Source organism: Callorhinus ursinus, unplaced genomic scaffold (assembly GCF_003265705.2).
Source record: "Callorhinus ursinus isolate GAN/ISIS: 27379988/994484 unplaced genomic scaffold, GSC_fseal_2.0 scaffold25, whole genome shotgun sequence".
Classification (NCBI taxonomy): Eukaryota; Metazoa; Chordata; class Mammalia; order Carnivora; family Otariidae; genus Callorhinus; species Callorhinus ursinus.
Window position 1 is genome coordinate 272,535 of NW_027397087.1, and position 24,316 is coordinate 296,850.

A 24,316-nucleotide genomic window follows, 5' to 3' on the forward strand; every position below is an offset into this window, starting at 1 on the left:
ATGCTTAAAGTTTTAACTTGTCTTATCTCAGTGGTTATTTCCCCACAGCTTTACTATTACTTTCCATCCTTTCAGTCAAAATATACCTAAAGCAGTGAATGGAAAATCCAAGTAAAGTTCATACCCAGGTGTTTGTAATATATCAATGTGTGTTGATTTAAACTATGACAGGCACCTAAGCAAAGATGTGCAATGTTCTACCAACCAATGCCTTTTTTGACTCATCATTTTATCCTATTTGACTTTTAGGATTTATTCCTTCTCCTCACCTTCTCTTTATTTTCTTACACTCTTTCCCATTAATCTTCATTCTTCCCCTTTATTTATATGTTCTTTCCTGCCTGTCCTCTACACATGCTACTGACTCCAACTCCACCACATTGAGTACACTTAGTTCCATATTTTGCATTGTGATTGCCCATATTATAAATTAAAGTTCATAAATAGATTATATTATACGCTATAAATGGAAGTTTAGAGACTTTAGGATAATAGGATCACGTAGTGCGGGATTTTCCTGTCTACAAAAATTATCACTCAAACTCCAATGCAAACACCATTTCAGCAGTACAAACCTAAGAGTAACACAAAAAAAGACTTCAAAGGTGCATTGACTATTATGTTAACTTTTATTATTCTATACTTATTTCTAATTTTTGTTTAATTTTATTATTCTTGATTATATTTTCAAAAGGTTGTCTATTTTTTTTAAAACTTTTTATATGCTTATGTATTCTCTCCCAGTTTTGTAGGCATCAATACATATTATTTTTGTTTTTAAGTTTTATTATTTTCTTTCACCTAAATTCCTTGAGTTTAATTTGTGCATCCTTTTCTAACTTCTTAAGTTGCCTCATTATTCCATGTACTTGAATAAATAAGAGCAATTTAAAGCAATAGATGGCCCCTGAGTGCAGCTTTGGTCATACTACCAAACGCATACCCTGGGATTCCATTATTTTGTAAATAATTTACTATCAATTAAATAAAAGATCTGTCAATAACCAATTTAAATTATCGACATTTAACACATTGTTTGAGGCACTCCTCAAAGTTAATCCCGTCTCTATTGTTTCTTTCAGGTCACTTCAGAGCCTTCCCTTCCTTAGGATTCAATGGACCAAGTAAATGGCTCTGTGGTAACTGAGTTTGTGTTACTGGGACTTACACAATCCTTGGGAATGCAGGTTTTCCTCTTTCTTTTCTTCTCTTTGTTCTATGTGGGAATTATCTTGGGAAACCTCTTCATTATGTTAACAGTGATTTTTGATTCTCACTTACACTCCCCCATGTATATCCTGCTGGCCAACCTATCATTCATTGACCTGGGCCTTTCATCCACCACAGTTCCTAGGATGATCTCTGATCTTTTCAGTAGTTGCAAAATCATTTCCTTCCACAACTGCATGATACAAATGTTCTTTATTCATGTCATGGGAGGAGCTGAGTTGGTAGTGCTCATAGCCATGGCATATGACAGGTACACAGCGATTTGCAAGCCTCTCCACTATCTAACTACTATGAATCCCAAAATGTGCATGCTTTTGATAGTGGCTGCTTGGATCATTGGGGTGGTTCATGCTGTGTCTCAGTTTGTTTTTGTCATAAATTTACCTTTCTGTGGCCCTAATAACATGGGGAGCTTTTATTGTGATTTTCCTAGGGTTATTAAACTTGCATGCATGGACACTTACAGCCTAGAATTTGTGGTCACTGCCAACAGTGGCTTCATATCTATGGGCACCTTCTTTTTCTTAATTGTATCATACATCTTTATTCTGATCACTGTCAGGCAACATTCTGCAAAAAATTTATCCAAAGCATTCATCACTCTGTCAGCTCACATCACTGTCGTGGTTTTGTTTTTCACTCCATGCATGTTTCTCTATGTGTGGCCTTTCCCTACCAAGTCAATGGATAAATTTTTTGCCATTGTGGACTTTGTCATCACTCCTCTATTAAATCCTGCCATCTATACTTTAAGAAACAGAGATATGAAGGTGGCAATGAGAAGGCTGATTCGACAAGTTGTAAGTTCTAGGGAGATACCATAACAGATTTCATTGGTAAGAGCACAAGATAAATGTCATGGACCATTAGGACCCTTGTGATCAGCAAGAACACTATGGATTATGTATAATTTCATTATTGCCTTTAAAAAACTGAGAACTCTACAAAAAAGAGGTATTGAATCAAAGAACTTCAATTTCAAATACAGCTGCAGTAATTTCTGTTAAGTATGAAAAATAAAGTGTTATATATTCCTACCTACCTATAAAATTAAATTGCAACTTCATCAATGAGCACATTCAATTTTCATGTAATTGTTTTATATCTCCATGTAAAGACATACATGTACATATGATTGACCTTTATTTATCAGTATCTTCATACTGATTATAAGCATCACTGGGAATCAGTTAATATTTCTTATGGAAATTATGTGGATCCAATGGATAAAATATGTTTATACAAACCAGCAATCATTAAAAATCAAGAAAGAAACTATTCTCATCCTAATTATAGTATAGGTTAGATAAACAGGCAGGCAATGCTTTGTTACAACTCTTAAGAATTGTTTTCAAAAAAAAAGAATTGTTTTCAGTCTTTGATTGTCAATGTATTTTGTACAATGTTACTTCAGAAATAGATTCTACTATTTTGCATTATGCAAAATTTGCCTATGTTCCATTTTTTTCAACAGCAAATTTCTGTTGTCCTTGCAGTCTTCCTCAAAGCATTTCTTGATTCACCCCAAAAGAGTATCTACAATTATAAAAGTATTTCAAGGATCTTATTACCTAAAAAAGTACCCAACTCAGATCTCACCTGTACTTAAGCCAAGTACTTAGGATAAAGAGATGATTGACATCTTTACTTTTACTTTACCCTTCCAAGTAAAACTTGGGTAGTCTGATGGGTCAAAGAGCAAAAACTGAGCAATCACTTGGATGTATCCCTATGACTGATTTAAGAAACATTAATTGTGGAGACTCAGCTCAGTTATAACTGCTGCATTGTAATTAAAGCTGCTCAGTAAAATGGTAAATAATAAATGAGACTTTCTTACTACTGGTCAAGGTACTTTTTCCCTATATTTTATCCAAAAGTAGTCATAAATGCTATAAACTATCTTCTTTGTGCAATATCTAAAGCATTATTGTTTATTGTCTCCTTAACCCATCTGGATTTTAACTTCAGAACATTATTTTATTGGTTTCATTATGATTCTTTCAAAAAGTCACCTTTAACAGGGAGGAGCACCTGGGTGGCTCAGTTGGTTAAGTTTCTGCCTTTGGCTCAGGTCATGATCCCAGGGTCCTGGAATCTAACCCCAGGCCCCTTGTCAGGCTCCCTGCTCAGCTGGGAACCTGCTTCTCCCTCTGTCCCTTCCCCTGCTCGTGCTCTCTCTCTCTTCAAATATATAAATTAAATTTTAAAAAGTCACCTTTAACAGAGAAAGACAAGTACCATATGATTTCAACACAAAACAAACAGACTCTTATATAGAGAAAAAAAAACAGTGGTTGCCACATGGCAGATGGGAGGGGGGATGGGAGAAATAGATAGAGGGGATTCAGAGGTACAAATATCCAGTTATAATGTAAATAAATCACAGCAATGAAAAGTATAGCATATGGAATGAAGTCAATAATATTGTAATAATGTTCTATGTTGACAGATGATGACTACACTTAGCGTGCTGAGCACTGAGTAATGTATAGAATTGTCAAATCAATGTGTTATACACTTGAAAGTAACATCACATTGTATGTCAATTATATTTCAAATATAAAGAGAATTAAGAGAAGTATAGATATAAGGAAATAAAGTTTCATTTGCACAGAAAAAAAAAATCACCTTTAGATTCAGTGAGGTGCTAGAAATACCTAAGGAAGCCAAGAAATTGTGACAACAGCCCCTGACTCAAGAAGATTCTGTGTGTATCCTCAAGGGAAAACCTGTGAGACTATGTGACTTAGTTTCCGTACTCAAACTTCAGGCTGGCTATTTCCAGATCTTCTCATCTGCGTCTGGTCACTCATAAATGGCTCTTAACCAAATGACTTGCTAAGGAGGACCAATCAGACACACTTTCTTCTCTTGGAAATTTTTTGCCTTAAGATAAAGTGCAAAAATGAAAATCTGTACTCCTCCTTGCTCTGAAAATTGCTGTAGTCTCTTCCAGATATGAAGCAGGTAGGTGGAATGATGAAAGTGAAGTATATTAGCAGAATTAACCAAAGTGTAGCATTTTATTGACAACGAGATGCTTCTATTAGTAAGAACCCATTTGGCTGAATTCAATTGCCTGTGTATCTTCAAGAAAAATGGAAGGAGCCTGTGAGGTCAGTTCAAATATTTAGAAGAGTTAGTATGAATATTAACAAGGACTGCCCTTGTTGTGTTATATAACTTAGTATATGTTATACAACTGTTCTAAGTGTTGAGTCCTTCTGACTCTTTCAGGCTAATCTCTCCTTTCCTATTTAAGGATCCTTCTTCTATATACCCTGATGCAGTGTTCTCCTACACACCTCTTTCCCTCCTTCCTGCAATTCCAATATAATATAGTTTGGGATATTTCTTTTACATAAAGGTGCAAATCATACTCCTAGAGTTATAGAATTTTGTCTTTGGGAGATTTTGATCCAATGAGCTCATTTGTAAACAGGAAAACTAAGGCTTGGAGATTCTGAATGACATGCCAAAATCACACAGTAAATTTGCAATAAAATTGCCAAGTGTTTTTTTTTTTAACCAGAATTCTTCTTTTTATTTTTTAATTTAATTTTATTATGTTATGTTAGTCACCATACAATACATCATTAGTTTCTGATGTGGTGATCCACTATTCATTGTTTTCGTATAACACCCAGTGCTCCATGCAGTATGCGCCCTCTTTAATACCCATCCCTGGGCTAACCCATCCGCCCACCCCCTCCCCTCTAAACCCTCAGTTTGTTTCTCAGAGTCCATAGTCTCTCGTGGTTCATCTCTCCCTCCGACTTCCCCCCTTCATTTTTCCCTTTCTTTTCCTAAAAACGCCAAGTCTCATGACTTCAATCTCAGTGAAACTTATGAGGACTTTAGCTATTTTTCTTTAAAGAGGGGTAAAAGATTATTTAGGACAAACATAACACCCTAAATGTTGAATTTTAAGTTGAATTTAGTACATAGGGAAAGATTTTTTTGTTCATTTGTAGCTGGCTCTTCACGAATGCTACAGCCAGTGTCTAAGATTCTGGAGGACTTCTTCAATAAACCTAATGTTTAACTTAGAATCAACAGAATTCTTCTAAAACTCCTTGAACCATTTTTTAAGAAATCAGATGAGCTTTGAAAGGATTACAGTGGTGAAGGGTTCCCTGTAACTGAGAATCCCTTATCATCACTCACTCCTCAGCAGCATATACTCAGGAAATGAGATGTCTTAACTACGCGAGCAAGAAATACCTTTTGCTGCAGAGCAGCATATCTGAATTCTTACTTGTTACCATGGTATGAAGTCTTTTTGCTGTAAAAGAGAAACCACTGGTCAGCTATCACACCTGGTATATTTCTTATGGAGATGTATCAAGTTTGTCCTCTCAGTGAAATGAAATGGTTGCAGCACATAAGTAAATATTGAAGTTCCATTCTAAGTTGCAAACTTTGATTCTTAAGAACCATCCTAACTATTCAGTCACACCAGAAATTATCTCACAACAGGAATCCCGTTCTCTTTATTGTTAATGATTTAGTATGATTGTATTTATTACCATGCTAAGCAGAAGGGAAAAGAGGGTTTATGTCTTGTTTTATTATTTGACTTCTTTTTATACTTGGAAATAGAATTGCTAAATTCATATAGAATTTTGAAAACTGTAATATGGAGCATTAGTGGATCAGGCTAAGGAATGGAATTGGGATAATGAAGAGAAAAGTTTAATTTCCAAAGGTGATGTAATAACCATGATTAGGGAAATGTTGAAAAGAAATACTACTATCCCCCAAGAAATTTGGTAAGAATAACCCACTATACTTTCATGCCTCCCTAGGACCCATCTATTTCCACAATTACTCAGAATAAAATCATTTACATCATCTTTTTTTTAATCTCCCACATCCTGTTGACAAATGTCCTGTTATTACTACCTTAATAATGGCTATTATGTATTTACTATTCACTATTTGTTAGAAACCTATTACACAATTGCACATAATTTTTCAGTAGTTCTGTGCTATATTCATAATAAAACACAAATCCCTTAGCAGGCATTCCAGAATCCTTTTTCAATTTAATCTGCAATTAAACCCCTTCACATCTTCTCTCATGTAGATTTTTTGTATTTTTCTCACTTCTCATTTAACCTCTAAATCACCTTTCTTTTATCCTTTTATTTTCCTGTTATCTTATTTATTTTCCTTCTATTTTTCATCTTTAATTTTATTTTGGATTAACTCTTTTTCTTCTAAGAATTTTAATATCACTAAATAATGAGTATAAATTCCATTCTCTATAAGGCCTTATAACCTTTACATTCTTTTCTAGAATGTTCGTTTATTTTAACTTCCCCTAAGAATGGGTCTCTACATCTGTCTTAGCTCTCATGTTTCTATCCAAGCTTCTAAGAGACTATGAAAATTATTTTAGAATTCTGTCCCTCACTCATGCCTGAAAAGGTATTAGATTAGTGGGCATTTGAGAATTTTTGACCCAGTGCATTCATTCTGAAGATGGGAAAACAGAAGGATACAGGGAACTGAAATTCAATCCTTTTGTTATGATTACTATTTCTAGAATAAAAGTAAAATTCTTTAATGATACTGGGGAGCTGGGGTTTCTCTGTGTATCAAAAGGTGATAAATCTTACTACTAATAATTATCTAAATCTATTGTGCACTCACCAAATACAAAAACTGTGCAAAACATTTTAATTTTACTACTTCATTTGACATTCATAAGCATAAGAATTGAATATAATTAGTATCCACATTTGTAAAAATAGGTTGTGAGTCCAATGTCCACAGACTATATTCAAAACCTGTACACTACAAATTGCCTCAGATAACAAAACTGTGAATGGATTTGTCTTAGTTTGATAAAGAGGTTTCCATAACCCTAATATAAAATTATTGTGATGGGTTACAAAACCACTAAGAATACTTTTTCAAAAGTACATGTCCTAAAATGCCTTCGTAAATGTAAAGATCATATAACATTGCATATATTTAAGAGCTAAGATAGTATCTACAGAATATAAACTGTTTTGGAGTTCAAGGGAAAAGGACATAAAAGTAGGATGGTTGGGGAGGATGGTTAAGTCTAGAGACTTAACCCAGCAGAGAGGGCAGCATGAACAAAGGTACTTCATTAGGACTAAGTCTAGCCTAAGTGGAAATGCTAAGCATATTTGAATAACTGGACTATAAGACATCGTCAGGGGAGGAGTGTGGGATAAAATGGTGGGTTAGATTGTGTGCATTTTGAATGAAAATGGACTACTTTCTTACTCCATACTCAAAAATAAATTCAAAGTGGATTAAAGACCTAAACATGAGACCTAAAATCATAAAAATCCTAGAGGAGAACATAGGCAGTTACTTATTGACATAGGTCATAGCAAGTTCTTACTACATATGTCTCCTGAGGCAAAGGAAACAAAAGCAAAAATAAACTATTGGGAGTACATCAAAATAAAAACTCTGCACAGTGACGTAAACAATCAATAAAACCAATAGGCAACCTATGGAGTGGGAGAAGATATAAAGGGTTATTATCTAAAATATATAAAGAACTTAAAAAACTAAACTCCCAAAAAACAATAATCCAATTTAAAAATAGGCAGAAGACATGCAGATATACAGATATTTCTTCCTATATTATCTGTATATCTGTAAATATACAGATATTTCTTCCAAAAGACATACAAGTGACCAGCAGACACATGAAAAGATAATCATCATCACTTCCATCAGGGAAATACAAATCAAAACTACAATGAGATATCACCTCACACCTGTCAGAATGGCTAAAATCAACAACAGAAGAAACAACAGGTGTTGGCAAGGATATGGAGAAAAAGGAACACAGGTGCACTGTTGGTGAGAATGCAAACTGGTACAGCCGCTCTGGAAAATAGTATGCGAGGTTCCTCTCTGAAAGTTAAAAATAGAACTATCCTATGATCCAGTAATCACACTACCAGGTATTTACCCAAGGAATACAAAAACACTAATTCAAGGGATACATGCACCCCTATGTTTACAGCAGCATTATTTACAACAGCCAAGATGTGGAAGCAGCCCAGGTGTCTATCCACTAATGAATGGATAAAGAAGTGGCATATAGATATGCACAATGGAATATTACTCAGGCATAAAAACAAATGAAATCTTGCCATTCGCAATGACATGGTCCATGGAGCTAGAGAGTATTATGCTAAGGAAAGTCAGTCAGTCAGAGAAAGACAAATACCATGTGATTTCACTCATATGTGGAATTTAAGAAACAAAACAAATGAGCAAAGGGAAAAAGAGAGAAAGAGAGACAAACCAAGAAACAGACTCAACTATAGAGAACAAACTGATGCTTACCAGAAGCGAGATGGGTAGGGGGATGGGTTACACAGGTGATGGGGATTAAGGAGTGCACTTTTTGGGATGATCACTGGGCAATGTATGAAATTGTTGAATCATTGTATTGTACACCTGAAACTAATAAAACACTGTATATTAACTGTTATTAAAATAAAAACTTTAAATAAATAAAACACATTATACAACCACACACAGAAAAAGAACATATTAATTTGTTCAAAAAAGAAAAATGACAGTCATGTACCAGAATCTGATGTCTTATGTTACCCATGACACATAAAAGGGAATCTGATATCTTATATTACCCATGACACGTAAAAGGGAACGACGCGTAAAAGTGCTAGATGGGATGTAGGAGAAAGGGACATCCTCTAAGAATGTACAGTTTTGAATTTAGTGATGTTAATCAGTCACATGTTCAAAAATCGACTTCAATTCAACAATGGTAGGTTGTTAAAAGACCCTAAACCTGAATGCAAAGAGAAACAAATGAACCCAAAATTATCTTCAACAAATGGCATAGCCAAACTAAAGGGGAAATACAAGAACTAACCCAGTTAACTTTGTTTTGGACTGCTCTTTCTTTTTTTCTTTCCAATTAACTTTTGAAGGTAATACTTTGACTATATACCATTAATTTTTTTTAATTTTTTATTAACATATAATGTATTATTTGTTTCAGGGGTACAGGTCTGTGATTCATCAGGCTTACACAATTCACAGCACTCACCATAGCACATACCCTCCCCAATGTCCATCACCCAGCCACCCCATCCCTCCCTACCCCCTCCGCTCCAGCAACCCTCAGTTTGTTTCCTGAGATTGTCTCTTGACTACATACCATTAATTTAAAAAATAAAATGCAAGAAAATTGATGTCTTCTTAACAATTACTTTTCTTTTTTATAGTGTATGTATGTAATAATTCTGAAACAATTTTGTGTGCTATGTAGGATTATGCAAATGAAAAAAATATATTTATAGTGTTAAGACCCAAAGTCTCACTGGGAGAACCAAAGGACAGAGATACAAATATGCAATAGGAGAAAGGAAAAAGAAGACCACTAGTTTGGAAAGTATTGGTATGGTCAATATCCCTTTCTCTCTCTCTCTCTCTCTCTCTCTCTTTCTCTCTCTCTCTCATTAACACATATATACATTCACATACACATACAAATATACACTGGAAATATATGTATACATATGGAGCATTAACAGCTGCTAATAACAGGAGGAAAAGTCATAACTATGCCTCCTGATCACCTATAATGTTATCAAAAATGGGATCAAACCTGAGTTTGGTTAACCTCTGAATCCAGCTGCCATTTGGATAGTACAAAGGTAATGGAAATGCTGAACTGCAATGAGTGCCTGCAATCAGCAAAATTCAGAGTGTGGGAAATCAAGTGTAAAAGGCTCACATTTTTCAACAAATAATTTAAGGGAAAGAAAAAGGTTGCAGGGAAATCTTTATTAGAAGAGATTTGAAAGACATATTAAAAGAAAAAAATGGTCAAGACAAACTATAGTGTTTTGGGATGCATATTTGGAAGACAAAGATAGAAAAAAAAAATGCAAGGACATTTTTACCATAACAGAATCATGGCGCCTTTTGAAGGGAAAAGTGACTAATTTGGATGAGTCACAGAGATTTCTGTGATAGGATAGCTGACATGGTTTTGCATCCTGACTTGGGTGATGATTACTTTATAAAATTTGATTAAGCTATAAATTTGTTTTCTGCTATTTTCTGTATGTTTCATCTCGCGATTAAAGAATAACAAAATCAAAGTCAAACTATGGTGAATGAGTGGTAGCATAAAACCTCCCATCCATAAGCACCCTTGTCTAGAGACCTACATTTAACTGTCGTTCATAGAGGCTACTTGAATCAGTGTACATGCGTTTTTTTTTAATACTGAAACACAATGAACAGGAGAAATTGTGCTCCTCCACCTGAGGGCACAAAACAACTATGACTTCAGGGAGTCAGAACAACTCAGAAAGTTTCTGTCTGCTGCATAATTCTCCCCTGTGCAAAGAGTTATACAAAATACGGCCATCATAAAAGCAGCTAATTAACAGCACTAATTGTGCTTGGGTAGTGACCAAGTTCAACTCAGAGACTTGGGGTTGCCAGCCGGAAGTCAGTCTGTTATGGGAATTGCCTCCTAGAAACATGTTGGTTTTCTAAAGGAAGCAAGAAGAAAAGTGGTTAATGAGTCACCTGGGGGGTGACATCCCTTTCTGTAAATTACCATCTCCTTCCCCTATTAAGATTTGTTTTTTCATGGGGTGCCTGGGTGGCTCAGATGGTTTAGCGTCTGCCTTAGGCTCCGCTCATTATCTCCAGGTCCTGGGATGGAGCCCAACATCGGGCTCCCTACTCAGCGAGGTGTCTGCTTCTCCCTCTCCCTCTGCCTCTCCCCCTGCTCATGCTCTCTCTCTCTCTGTATCTCTCTGTTTCAAATGAATAAATAAAAAAAAAAGATTTGTTTTCTCAATCTATCATCTATTATCTATCTATTGATCTTTTTTTTTATATTTTACCATGAAGACAAAAGAAAGCTCTTGAATAACAAGGAAAGCAAATAATAAAAATAACCGGAAAAGAAAAATTGCATCAATTGCAGCATTGCAATCTCCCTCAGCCTTTGAATAACTTCTAACAGTATAAACTAAGGAGATTCTGGCAGATCAGCCTCCTTCTATGTATTCCAGAATTGGGTCTAAATCTGTATTCAACCAAATAAAGCGACCTGTTACAGTCACTCCAAGCCATCTGAGCTAATATAACGAATGGAGAACCATTGTTTAGTGTAATAATAGCATTAAATGTGGCCCAAACCAATATTACATTCATTCCATCCTAGTGCACCACTCTTAGGATCCACCCCCAGACATATGTTCTAGATGTCTGTTGATAATCATATGGATTTTACAGTTCTCTTGGTGTGTATTGCATCTTGTCATGAATTCCACTTTGTCCCTAACTCGCTGGAGCTTTCTGGGACTTGAGCCTGCTTAAAGGACTAGGAGTAATGTGAAGAGGTGGGGGCAGGCACTGAGGATTATCAGCAGTCTCCTCTAGGGCAACCAACTCAGGAGAGGTCGTTATAGTTTTCAGATAACACACACAAATCTCTTCAGATAGGGAAAAGAAAAGATGCGTCCAACCAGTAAAAGAGGATTGAGAGAGTCTCTGGTTTCTGAGTTTGTGTTGCTGGGACTCTAGTTCTTGGGAAACTAAAGTTTTTCTTATGTTGATATTCTCTTTGATCTCTTTAGGGATCATCCCAGGAAATCTCTTCATTTTCTTTTGCTAATTTTAGACTACCATTTACATTTTCCTATGTACTTCCTCCTGGCCAACCTGTTCTTCGTTGATGTGGACCTTTTTTTTAATCCAGTTCCTAAGATGACTACAGAACTTTCAAATCCATACAAGATAATTTCTTTCCAAAGCTGCATGACACAGATATGCTTCATCCATATCATGGGAGGAATGGAGATGGTCTTACTCATAGCCCTGGCATTTGACAGGTACACAGCAATCTGTAAGCCTCTTCACTACCTGAACATCAGGAATCCTACAATATGTATTCATTTGTAACTACTAACTGGGTACTTGGGGTGACCTACATATGTCTCAATTTGTTTTCATTATGAACTTGTGCTTTTGTGGTCCTAACAAAGTAAAAACTTCTATTATGACTTTCCCAGAATCATAAAACTTGAATGCATATGTGGAGCCAAATTTGAATTTATTGTTGCTGCCAGCAGTAATGTCATGAGCATGAGCACCTTTTTTCTGCTAATCCTTCTTATATCTTCATTTTGGTCACCGTCTGGAATTGTTCTTCAAAAGACTGATCCAAAGCACATGGCACTGGTTCACCTCACATCACTGTGGTGGTTCTGTCTTTCAGTACATACATATTTCTCTATGTCTGACCTTTCCCACATCATCAGGTGATAATGCCTGTTCCTTGTTGACTTTGCTATCACCTGTGACTTGAATCTGCCATCTATACATTACAGAACAAAGACATAAAGGTAATAATAAAAGGGACATGATTTTAGATTTTGCTGACTGGATCTGACTTTGGAGCTCTAAAACTATACTTCCATCAGCCATTTGAATACTCCCTCTTAGGCTTCTGACATTGAACATGGCCAGATCTGAGCATAACATCTATCTCACGGAATAGATTCCAACTACTAGGTTATCCATAACCTCTACTACTATAGGAAATGTGAATCCACCATGATATGGGTTATTTTAGGAGACAGCATCACTATCTACTAAATAATATTTATGATTGAAATTGTGATCATTTTGACAATAGAAGAATATAATCACATCTCTTCTGCTTCCCAGAAGTTTGCAAATGAATAGTAACCATGCTTTGGAGAATGTCAGGAATAATTACATTAAATATACATAGGACTAGTAATTCTATCTAGTTCCTCGGGTAGTGTTCCCTCAGAAGAAAATCCAAAGACAAAATTTGATTGACAGTAGTTTATTTGGAAGTTTATTTTTGAAAATATGATTAAGGGACTAGAAAGTGAGACAGAGAATTGAAGGTTACTTATGTTGATTAATGTAATTAGGGTGCAAGCTTACACTGGCCTTCTGGGGGACTCTATAAATTCTGTGGCTTAGAATTATCCCAATTGAAGGGAAAGGAGCTGGAATACTATTTCATTTTTTTAAGATTTATTTACTTATTTATTTATTCATTTGAGAGAGAGAGAGAGAAAGACAGAGGGAGTGGGGTGTGGAACAGAGGGAAAGGGACTAGTGGACTTGGTGCTGAGCATGGAGTCTGATGCAGGGCTCCATCCCAGGATTCTGAGATAATGACCTGACCTGAAACCAAGAGTTGGACATTCAACTGACTGGGTCACCCAGGAATACCTATTTTTTCATTTTTAAAGGGTGTATTAACTCCTTAGCATGTCCAGTCTTTCCTACATAGAATACCGTGCATTATAGGAAGCCAGAGGAGAAACCATCAGGTAGATGTTCCAAACATCTCCTTGTTTGGAAACCAGAAATGCCACAGTATATCCCATTTTTTTTAAAGAACTTAGTTCCCCTTTACCTTATCCCATCATATTCTTCAAAGTGATGGCTGTTTTAACTTTCACAAGAGGAAAACTTAAAACAGGAGTGACAAGTTATAGCATCACTGTTGCTCATAGTTGATAGTTGTATTCTCCTCTATTACCCATTCTAAATCCCCCTATCCTCAGGTGGTTCTTCTGATGATCTATGTTACTTGCCTGCTGAGGTGAGCCAAGATTTTTTATGAGAGTTTAGCCCTGGTTAGCGTTCTTGCCAATCTACTGTTGCTACAGTTGCTCCACTACAATTATCATCCATCATGGAGCCAACAAGCCATGCCTCAGTGGATCCCTTGTTTTAGACAAACTCTTCGCTCTATCACCCATTAAGAAGCAGCAACCTGATATTTATCCAATATGGGATAAAAATGAGCTAACTCAATCTTCTGAATGCTGGTCTTCCAAAATGAAGAACCCCAAATGACAGAAAAGCAGGTTTATTTATAACCTATACTGTGTCTCCCAAAAGAAGCATTCTCCCCACTACAATACAACCTAAAATTTGAGGGCATAAAACAGAAACTGCACACGAACCTCACTGAGATTTATGTTAAGATTTATGATTTTCTCTATCCCCTTGGTTGCAAAACCTATTTATTTTATCCACAGGGGATACAGCACCATCTAAAGGTCACTGGATCAAAGCATATATCTTGAAGCACAGACCCCAACTCTGCAGAGTATCCTCTTCAAGCTGGTGCCTCAGTTGTAACTTTAATAGGCTATTCCAATGTTCTAGCAGATCAACAGCTCCCAATCGTGCAATGTAGAGAGAAAAAAAAATGGTTCCTTAGTTATGGATGCTTTTGTATACTTTCTTAGCTATAAAGTAGGTAGTCTTGGTCTAAGGAAATATTATGCAAGATTTCATATTGTAAATCAGACACTGTGAACCCTTGGTTGGTGGTGCAGGCCAAAGCACTCAAAGTAGGAAAGATATATATATATATATATACATATATATATATATGAATCCCCATAAGGATAAATCTCTCTCTCTCTCTTCCAGTTTAGAAAGGGTTCAGTGTCAGTAACTAATCTCAACTGATTGATTCCAGTCCTTAAAACATGGTACCATTTCAAGGTTCTCCCTGTGCTGCTGACAGGTCAAACAGTCTACAGTGGCAGTAACTAGCAAAAACTCATGTAACAGCTCACTCTGTAGAGCCTGCACATAGCCTTCCTTTCTACCACAATGTCTCCTTCATTCATGGGTCCACTGTGCAAGTGTTAGATTAGCTGAGGAGAGCTTAACAATTTATCTTTTCAATTACCTAGTTCAACACGTTACACCTAATGATTCTTTAAATTAAATTCTCATTGTTCAAATAGTGGTGTAATTTCACTCTCCTGGTTGAAACCTGACTGACACATTCCACTCCAATAAAAAAGAAAAAGAAAAACTTAAACAATTCCACTAAGGAATTCTCCAAACAAGTAATAAGAAAAAGCATTCTAAATTTCCTTTAGAAATATATATTTAAAAAGATGAAACAGTTTATATGACTGAGATAAAATAAAGGGTCTGATGGCCATACCAAAGACACAACTATCAGAGATCTTACTCAGTTACACACTTTTCTAATAATTCAAGGATACATGTAACTTCAAGACACAAGTGAAGCAGATGTCTGAGAATGCCAACATAACTCCCCAGGTTCTCTCGTTTCACTATGATGCTACCAGCCCCAGATATAATGGATGAAGTCTCCAATGATACAAGAAGGATATCACTTACAAAAAGGGAGGTATTTTGGTCATGACATATCTCCTTTTCATACTCCAATATATACAGAGTAAACATTAATATTTTGTTTTGGGTTCTGTTTCATAAGACATAAAGTCCAGGTTCATTTACCATGAGCAAACTAGAATGACAAAGTATAACCTACTAACATTTCCTTATCTATCGTCTAATAGAGATCACTAGGAGGAGATCCAGTTACCGTGTATTCATGGAGATTTGACCTGTAACTCCCATTCATTCCCTTCCCCTCCCTATACCTCCCTCTGTCTCTGTCTCTGTCCCTCTCTCTCCCCCCACTCCATCCTTTTTCCTTGACCATGAAACAAAATGGTTATAGACCAGTTAATAAGCCTTTCCTTCCAATAACCAGAGTATTTAAAAAGACAATAACGTTATAAGAAAGGAAAATAATAAACCAATTTGCATTTTCCTTCAACACAGATACAAAAATCTAAAATGTAGTAACAAAACAAAAACACTGATAAATGTAAGAGAAAACACCAGGGTAAGTCAGTTGTATCCCAGAATGCAAGGTTGTTTTAACTTTTGGAAATCAATCAAAGAATTCACTATATCAAGTATTTGAAGGGAAAAAAAACATACTAACGTTTTTATAGATATAGAAAAGGCATTCTATTAAATCCAATACCTATTCTCAATAAATCTCAGAGCAAAAGTCTTAGCAAACTAGGCATAAAAGGTTTACTAGGTTGAACAGTGTCCCCACAAAATTCATGCTCACCCAGAATGTCAGAATGTGATCTATTTTGGAAACAGAGTTTTTCTAGATGTAATCAAGGTAAGGATCAAGATAACATCACACTGAACTAGGATGGACTTGAAATCTAACAGGTGTCCTTATAAGAGACAGAAAAGGATACAAAGAGACACAGAAAGGAAGCTATGTGAACACAGAGGCAGAGATTGGAATTATGTTGTCACAAGCCAAGGAATGCCAGAAGTCACCAACAGATGGAAAAAGCAGAGAAAAAAATCTCACCTGGAGTGTTCAGAGGGAATATGGACCTGTCATTACCTTTACTTTGGATTTCTAGCCTCCAGAACCTTGAGAAAATAAATTCCTGGATACTTAAGCCACAAAATTTGTGGTAATTTGTTACAGCAGCCCTGGAAAAATAAGATAGAAGGGAACTTATTCTGATAAATAGTATTTACCCAAACACTACAGGACACATTGCAGGTAATATATTAAGAGCTTTCCCCTGAGAGCAGAAATATGCCCACATTCCTCTTACAACTACTTCTATTTTGTATTTTACAAAGCATCTCACAAGTAAAATAAAACAAAAATACTAAGCAAAATGTATAAATTTGAAATTTATAAACAAAACACTTCTTCATAGACATTATTATCTACAAGTTAATTACTTTCCCTTAGGCCCCTGTAGCATCCCTTATCTTTTCATAAATAGTATTTAGTACACTATTGCCTGTTCCTTTCAATACATGGTAAAATAAATGAGTGCAGGAATTGTTGGAGAGTACAACAAAATATAAAAATAGTTTCCAAAGTGTTTTAAAAGCAAAAATATGCAAGCAATGAAAGCTAAGCTGTCATCAAAGCAACACCAAACTCACAAGGTTTTCAAAAACCCAGAGTATAAGTCTTAAAATCAACTGAAGCCTCTCACATATCAGGAAGAAAATATACATAGCATTCACTTTGTTTTGAGTTGAAAGTATAGTATGATTTGCAAAACTTAGGAAGGTAACCAACTTATATAAGACAGGGTTTGTCAACCAACCTCAGCACTGACATTTTGGGGAATCTAAGTCTTTTTGTGGGAAGCTGTCCTATATGTTGTGGATTTTTGGCAGTATGTCTGACCTATACCCAATAGATGCCAACAGCAGCAAAGCTCAACCCTCATATTGTGATAACCAAGAATATCTCTACATATGACTGAATGTCCTCTAAGGGACACAATCATCCTGGGTTGAGGATCACTATTTTAAGGGTAATTATGGATTTTCACTCAATTCCTTCTTATGGAACTCACATTACATGCCAATGTCAAGCATTTAGACTGTACTAAGAATTAGCAACACATCAGAGATGTATTATTATAAGAAACGTATTAAAGAGGGCATGTTCTGCATGGAGCACTGGGTGTTATATGCAAATAGTGAATCATGGAACACTACATCAAAAACTAATGATGTAATGTATGGTGATTAACATAACAGAATAATAAAAAAAAAGAGAGGAAAAAAAGGCACCCAATTTGTCAAGGAAGAAGTCAAACTTTCACTACTACACATGACATGATACTCTATAGAGAAAACCCAAAAGACTCTAACAAAAAATTGCTACAACTGATACACTATACAAAGTCAACATACAGGAATGTGTTGCATTTCTATACACCAGTAATGAAGCAGCAGAAAGAGAAATCAAGGAATCAATCTCATTTATTGCACAAAAAATTATAGGATACCTAGGAATAACCTCACCAAAGAGGTAAAAGATCTATTCTCTGAAAACTCATTAAAAAACTGATCAAAGAAATTGAAGATGACACAAAAAAATGGAAAAATATTTCATACTCATGGATTAGAACAAATATTGTTAAAATGTCTATACTACTCAAAGCAATCTACACATTTAATTCAATCCCTATCAAAATAACACCAGCATTTTTCACAAAGCTAGAAGAAACAGCCCTAAAATTTAAATGGAAACACAAAAGATCCCAAATAGCCAAAGCAATCTTGAAAAAGAAAAGCAAAGCCAGAGGCATCACAATTCCAGACTTCAAGCTATACTACAAATCTGTTGTTAGCAAGACAGTATGGTACTGGCACAAAAACAGACACACAGATCAATGGGACCAAATAGAAAACTGAGAAATGAATGGTCAACTTACCTTCAACAAAGTGGGAAAGAATACCAAAGGAAAAAAGACAGTCTCTTCAACAAATCGTGCTGGGAAAACTGAACAGCACCATGCAAAAGAATGAAACATGACCATTTTCTTATACCACACACAAAAATAAACTCAAAGTAGATGAAAGACCTAAATGTGAGACAGAAAACCATCAAAATCCTAAAGGAGTACACAGGCACCAACCTCTTTGACCTAGGCTGCAGCAACTTCTTGCTAGACACATCTCCAAAAGCAAGAGAAACAAAAGCAAAAATGAACTACTGGGACTTCATCAAGATATAAGTCTTCTGCACAGTGAAGGAAATGAGCAAAAAAAACTAAAAGGCAACCTTTGGGATGGGAGAAGATATTTGCAAAAGACATATTTTATAAAGGGTTAGTATCTAAAATCTATAAAGAAGTTATCAAACTCAACACCTAAAAAACAAATAACCCAGGTAAGAAATGGGCAGAAGACATGAACAGACATTTTTCCAAAGAAGACATATGGATGGCTAACAGACACATGAAAAGATGCTCAACATCACTCAATATCAGGGAAATACAAATCAAAACTACAATGAGATATCACCTCACACCTGTCAAAATAGCAAAAATTAACAATACAGGAAACAATAGATGTTGGTGAGGATGTGGAGAAAAGGGAACCCTCTTACACTGTTGGGGGGAGGGCAAACTGGTGCAGACACTCTGGAAAACAGTAAGGAAGTTCCTCAAAAAGTTAAAAATAACTACTCTTTGACCTAGCAACTGCACTACTAGTTATTTACCCAGAGGGTACAAAAATACTGATTCAAAGGGATACATGCATCCCAATGTTTATGGCAGCAGCATCAACAATATCCAAATTATGGAAAGAGCCGAAGTGCTCATCAATTGATGAGTGGGTAAAGAAATGGAATATATATACAAAGGAATATGTTACTCAGCCATAAAAAAGAATGGAATCTTGCCATTTGCAACAACATGGATGGAGCTAAAGAGTATTATGCTAAGCCAAATGAGTCAGTCAGAGAAAGACAAATACCATATGATTTCACTGATATGAAGAATTTAAAAAACAGATGTACATGGGGAGATAAAAAAGAGAGGCAAACCATAAAGCAGACTCTTAACTACAGAGAACAAACTGATGACTGATGAAGGGAAGATGGATGCAGAAATGAGTTAAATGGGTGATGAGTTCAGGAGGGCAGTTATGATGAGCACTGGGTGTTCTATGTAAGGGATAAATCACTAAATCCTACAAGTGAAACCAATATTACACTGTACGTTAACTAACTGGAATTTAAATAAAAACTTGAAAGAAAAAAGAAACAGCCATAAAAACAATCCCCACGTGTGAGGAAGAATTGGAATTCACAGTTTTTATATCATATTACCTACAATGTCCAGTTTTCAACAAAAGTTATGAATTATGCAAAAAACAACAGTGAATAATATCTATACTCAGAGGGACATAAATAGACAATAGAAACTGTCTCTGGAGGAACCCAGATTTTGGATTTAGCAGACAAAAACTTCAAGTCACCTATTATTAGTATGTTCAAAGAACTAAAGAAAGCCAACTTTAAAAGATTGAAAGTATGAAAGCAATGACAACAGAAGTTATCAATAAAGATATATTATTTTTAAATGACTGCATTTGAATTTGAGAGTTTAAGTATATAACTACTTTCTTCAATTTAAAATGGCTCAAAACAGCTATGAGATGGCAGAATAAAGAACCAGCAACTTAAAGATACATTAACAGAAATTATTGACTCTGCATGGCAAAAAGCAAAAAAGTATATAAATATATAACTGAAGAGAGCCTCAGAGGCCTGTGCAACAGCACCAAGCACATCAATCTATGCAATGAGAGACCCACAAGAGAGAAAAAAAGAGGCAGAAAAAATTATTTGAAAACAATAATAGCCAAAAATTTCTTACACTGGATGAAAAATAAGTCTACAGATCCAAAATTCAAAAGCTCAATGAATTTCAAGGTAGGATGAATATAAACCCTTACTTATTCCCATGTGCAAAAAATAACAAAATATATCTCAAATACTTGAATATAAGAGCAATAGTATAAACCTTTAGAACAAACCAAGGAGAAATCTTCCTGATCATAAATTAGGCAGACTGTTGTAGGTAAGACACCAAAAGCTTGATCCATATAAAAAGAAATAAGATATCTTCTCCCATTCCATAGGCTGCCTTTTAGTTTTGTTGACTGTTTCCTTTGCCATGCAGAAGCTTTTTATCTTGAAGTCCCAAAAGTTCATTTTTGCTTCTGTTTCCCTTGCCTTGAGAAACCTGTCTTGCAAGAAGCTGCTGCAGCCAAGATTGAAGAGGGTACTGCCTGTGTTCTCCTCTAGGATTTTGATGGATTCCTGTCTCACATTGATGTCTTTCATCCATCTTGAGTTTACCTTTTTGTATAGTGTAAGAGAATGGTCCAGTTTCATTCTTCTACATGTGGCTGTCCAATTTTTCCAGCACCATTTATGGAAGAGACTGTCTTTCTTCCATTGGATATTCTTTCCTGCTTTGTCGAAGATTAGTTGACCATAGAGTTGAGGGTCCATTTCTGGGCTTTCTATTCTGTTCCATTGATCTATGTGTCTGTTTTTGTGCCAGTACCATGCTTTCTTGATGATCACAGTTTGTGATATAGCTTGAAGTCAAGGCATTGTGATGCCCCCAGCTTTGGTTTTCTTTTTCAACATCCCCCTGGCTTTTGGGAGTCTTTTCTGGTTCCATACAAATTTTAGGATTGTTTGCTCCAGCTCTGTGAAAATGTTGATGGTATTTTGGTAGGGAATGCCTTGAATGTGTAGATTTCTCTGGGTAGCACAGACATTTTAACAATGTTTATTCTTCAAATCCATGAGGATGGAATGCTTTTCCATCTTTTTATGTCTTCCTCAATTTCTTTCATAAGTGTTCTATAGTTTCTAGAGTACAGATCCTTTACCTCTTTGGTTAGGTTTATTCCTAGGTATCTTATGGTTTTTCATGCAATTGTAAATGGAATTAATTCCTTAATTTCTCTTTCTTCAGACACATTGTTGCAAAAGAAATAACAGATAAAGGGCTGATATTCAAGATCTATAAAGAACTTCTCAAACTCAACACCCAAAAAACAAATAATCCAGTCAAGAAATGGTCAGAAGACATGAGCAGACATTTCTCCAAAGAAGACATACAAATGGCTAACAGACAAATGAAAAAATGCTCCACATCACTTGCCATCAGGGAAGAACAAATCAAAACCACAATGAGATACCACCTTACACCAATTAGAATGACCAAAGTTAACAGGACAGGAAACAGCAAATGTCAGCAAGGATGTGGAGAAAGGGGAACCCTCTTACACTGTTGCTGGGAATGCAGGCTGGTACAGCCATTCTGGAAAACAGTATGGAGCTTCCTCAAGAAGTTAAAAATAGAGCTACCCTACAACCTGGCAATTGCACTACTGGGTATTTACCCCACAGAAACAGATGTAGTGAAAAGAAAGGGCACCTGCACCCCGATGTTCATAGCAACAATGTCCATAATAGTCAAACTGTGGAAGGAGCTGAGATGTCCTTCAACAGACGAATGGATAAAGAAGACGTGGTTCATATATACAGTGGAATATTATTCAGCCATCAGAAAGGATGAATACCAACCATTTACATCAACATGGATGTAACTCTCGGAGGGGATTATGCTAAGTGAATTAAGTCAAGCAGAGAAAGACAATTATCATATGGTTTCACTAATATGTGGAACATAAGGAATAGCACAGAGGAGCACAGGGGAAGGGAGGGGAAAACTGAATGGGAAGAAATCAGAGAGGGAGACAAACCATGAGAGACTCTGGGCTCTGTGAGACAAACTGAGGGTTGCAGAAGGGAGGGTGTGGGGGATGGGGTAACCGGGTGATGGGCATTAAGGAGGGCATGTGATGTGATGAGCACTGGGTGTTATATGCAACTAATGAATCATTGAACACTACATCATAAACTAATGATGTACTATATGTTGGCTAATTAAACTTAATTAAAAAATGAAAATTAAAATGTATAAACAGCTGATACATGCTATAACATAGATGAATATCAAAAAAAAGTATAAGAGAAAGAAGCCAGTCACAACAAACTGCATATTGTATGATTCTATTTACATGATATACCCAGAAAAAGCAAAACTATAGAAGCAAGAAACAAATTACTTGTTCCCTGAGTCTGGGAATGGAAGTGGGGATTAACTACAAATGGGCACAAGGAATATTTTTGGGGGTGATCAAAAGTTCAAAAGCTGAATTATGACAGTTACACAACTACATAAATTTATTAAAATTCATTGAATAGGACATTTAAAAGGATACATTTTACAATATACATATTAAACCTCGATACAGTTGTTAAAAATACCAACTAAGATTTTTAAACCCAAATTTGCACTACTTTTGGAACTCCCCTGATTTGTTCAAATATCAATTCATTATTTCCCAAAATTCTGAGTGAGACAAGCTGTTAAGGTGTAAGGTGATAGTTTCCTTAAACTTGATAGTGTTGCCAAACTGATACTATCAGTGGTTTATAAAACTTGCAATAACACAATGGCCATCTAAAGTAACCTAAAATCCTCTAATTTGAAAAAAAATGATCACAGCACAAAATCACAGATCATCACATTGAACTGCTCAAATTCCCTGGATCTCTTCATCAGGTTGTGATAATTTACACTTGGGAAACCAGTGTGCACAAAAGACCTGGTTTCCATTAGAAGCAATTATGGACTCTATCCAGTCCTACCATCCAGTCCAGGTAATTGACTCCCTTCCAAATGGTAGGAACTATTTATAACTTTCTGTCTTATGAAATAGTGGCAACTCAAAAGGCTGTGAACCGTCTGTCTGCATGTCTCAATCTCTTGAAGCTCCTGCTGAGTGAGACCTGCACCTGAGCAGGTACAAATGAAACCTGTTCTCTAACTCCCTAGCAACTGGTTACATTTTGTTCCCAAAACTTCTTTCCTCTTTCCCTCAAGGTTTCTTCTGCTCATGGTCTTTACTTGAATGATTTTCACTCACATAGTTTTATGTATGTTCTGGTCTCATTTTCATAATTTCAACTGTACTGTGAACTGAATTTCTCTCCATTAAATTGATATGTGAAGGGGCTTCAATTTTCCATTCCTTTTTCTTTCTCTAATATTAGATTTGTGGAAATAAAACATTATGTTTTGGCTATTTCATTCCAACAGAGCACAGTCTAGCAGAGCAAGCTATCTCTATCTTTGGAAAGCATAGAATAATAAAGTTTTAAAAAACATCACCATTATTTAAAAAAAACTTTCTGAGTATTTACTATATGCCACAGCATGCTCTGCTGTTTTCCATGTATTAACTCATTTAATCATCACAACACTATAAGGTAAGTACTATTATCATCACTATTTTACAGATGAGGAAATTCAGGGACAGAGAAATGAAGCAACCCATCCAAGGACACATAGTTCATAAATCAAAGAGATGGAAATTCGAATCCAGGTAGTCTGTCCCCAGAACATTTGCTATTAGTTACTATATAACACTGCTATTTATAAAATTACTCCTATATCATTTTTCTTATTTCCTCCACTAATTTCAAATTTTCTTTGGAAATTAGAAAATCTATAAATATCACTTGTAATAAATATAGAAAATAAGAGTTCATATTTAGGAAAAAATAAAATCTCCTAAAATCCCACAACCTACAGACACTGTGGTATAAAGTCTAAATATTTCCATATATACATTTACATTATATGTAATGTTTTGTGTTGTATAATTTTTTTAACTTAATGACAAAGTATACATCTTTTCAGTTTCATTTATCCAAAGTTCTAATTTGTTCCATGTGCACTGAAATCTTATAAACATAGTTTTAAGTATATATAAAAGTTCTCTTCCTTATTCATGTAGC

At 35.6% G+C, this 24,316-nt stretch overlaps 1 protein-coding gene and 1 pseudogene across 2 annotated transcripts; both read left to right on the plus strand.

Moving 5' to 3' along the window:
* The first annotated feature begins 1,115 nt into the window (after nt 1-1,115).
* On the plus strand, nt 1,116-3,831 carry LOC112832899 (olfactory receptor 4F6-like). Of its 2 annotated transcripts, XM_073877439.1 has the most exons (2): nt 1,116-2,034; nt 3,818-3,831. In XM_073877439.1, exons 1-2 carry the CDS (start codon nt 1,116-1,118, stop codon nt 3,829-3,831), a joined length of 933 nt encoding a protein of 310 aa, XP_073733540.1. The 2 variants fall into 2 exon arrangements, with proteins under 2 accessions (XP_073733540.1, XP_025739527.1); XM_025883742.1 differs by lacking the exon at nt 3,818-3,831 and having other exon boundaries at nt 1,116-2,054.
* A 7,917-nt stretch (nt 3,832-11,748) lies between these two features.
* Nucleotides 11,749-12,659, plus strand: LOC112832900 (olfactory receptor 4F21-like; annotated as a pseudogene).
* The last annotated feature ends 11,657 nt before the right edge of the window (nt 12,660-24,316 follow it).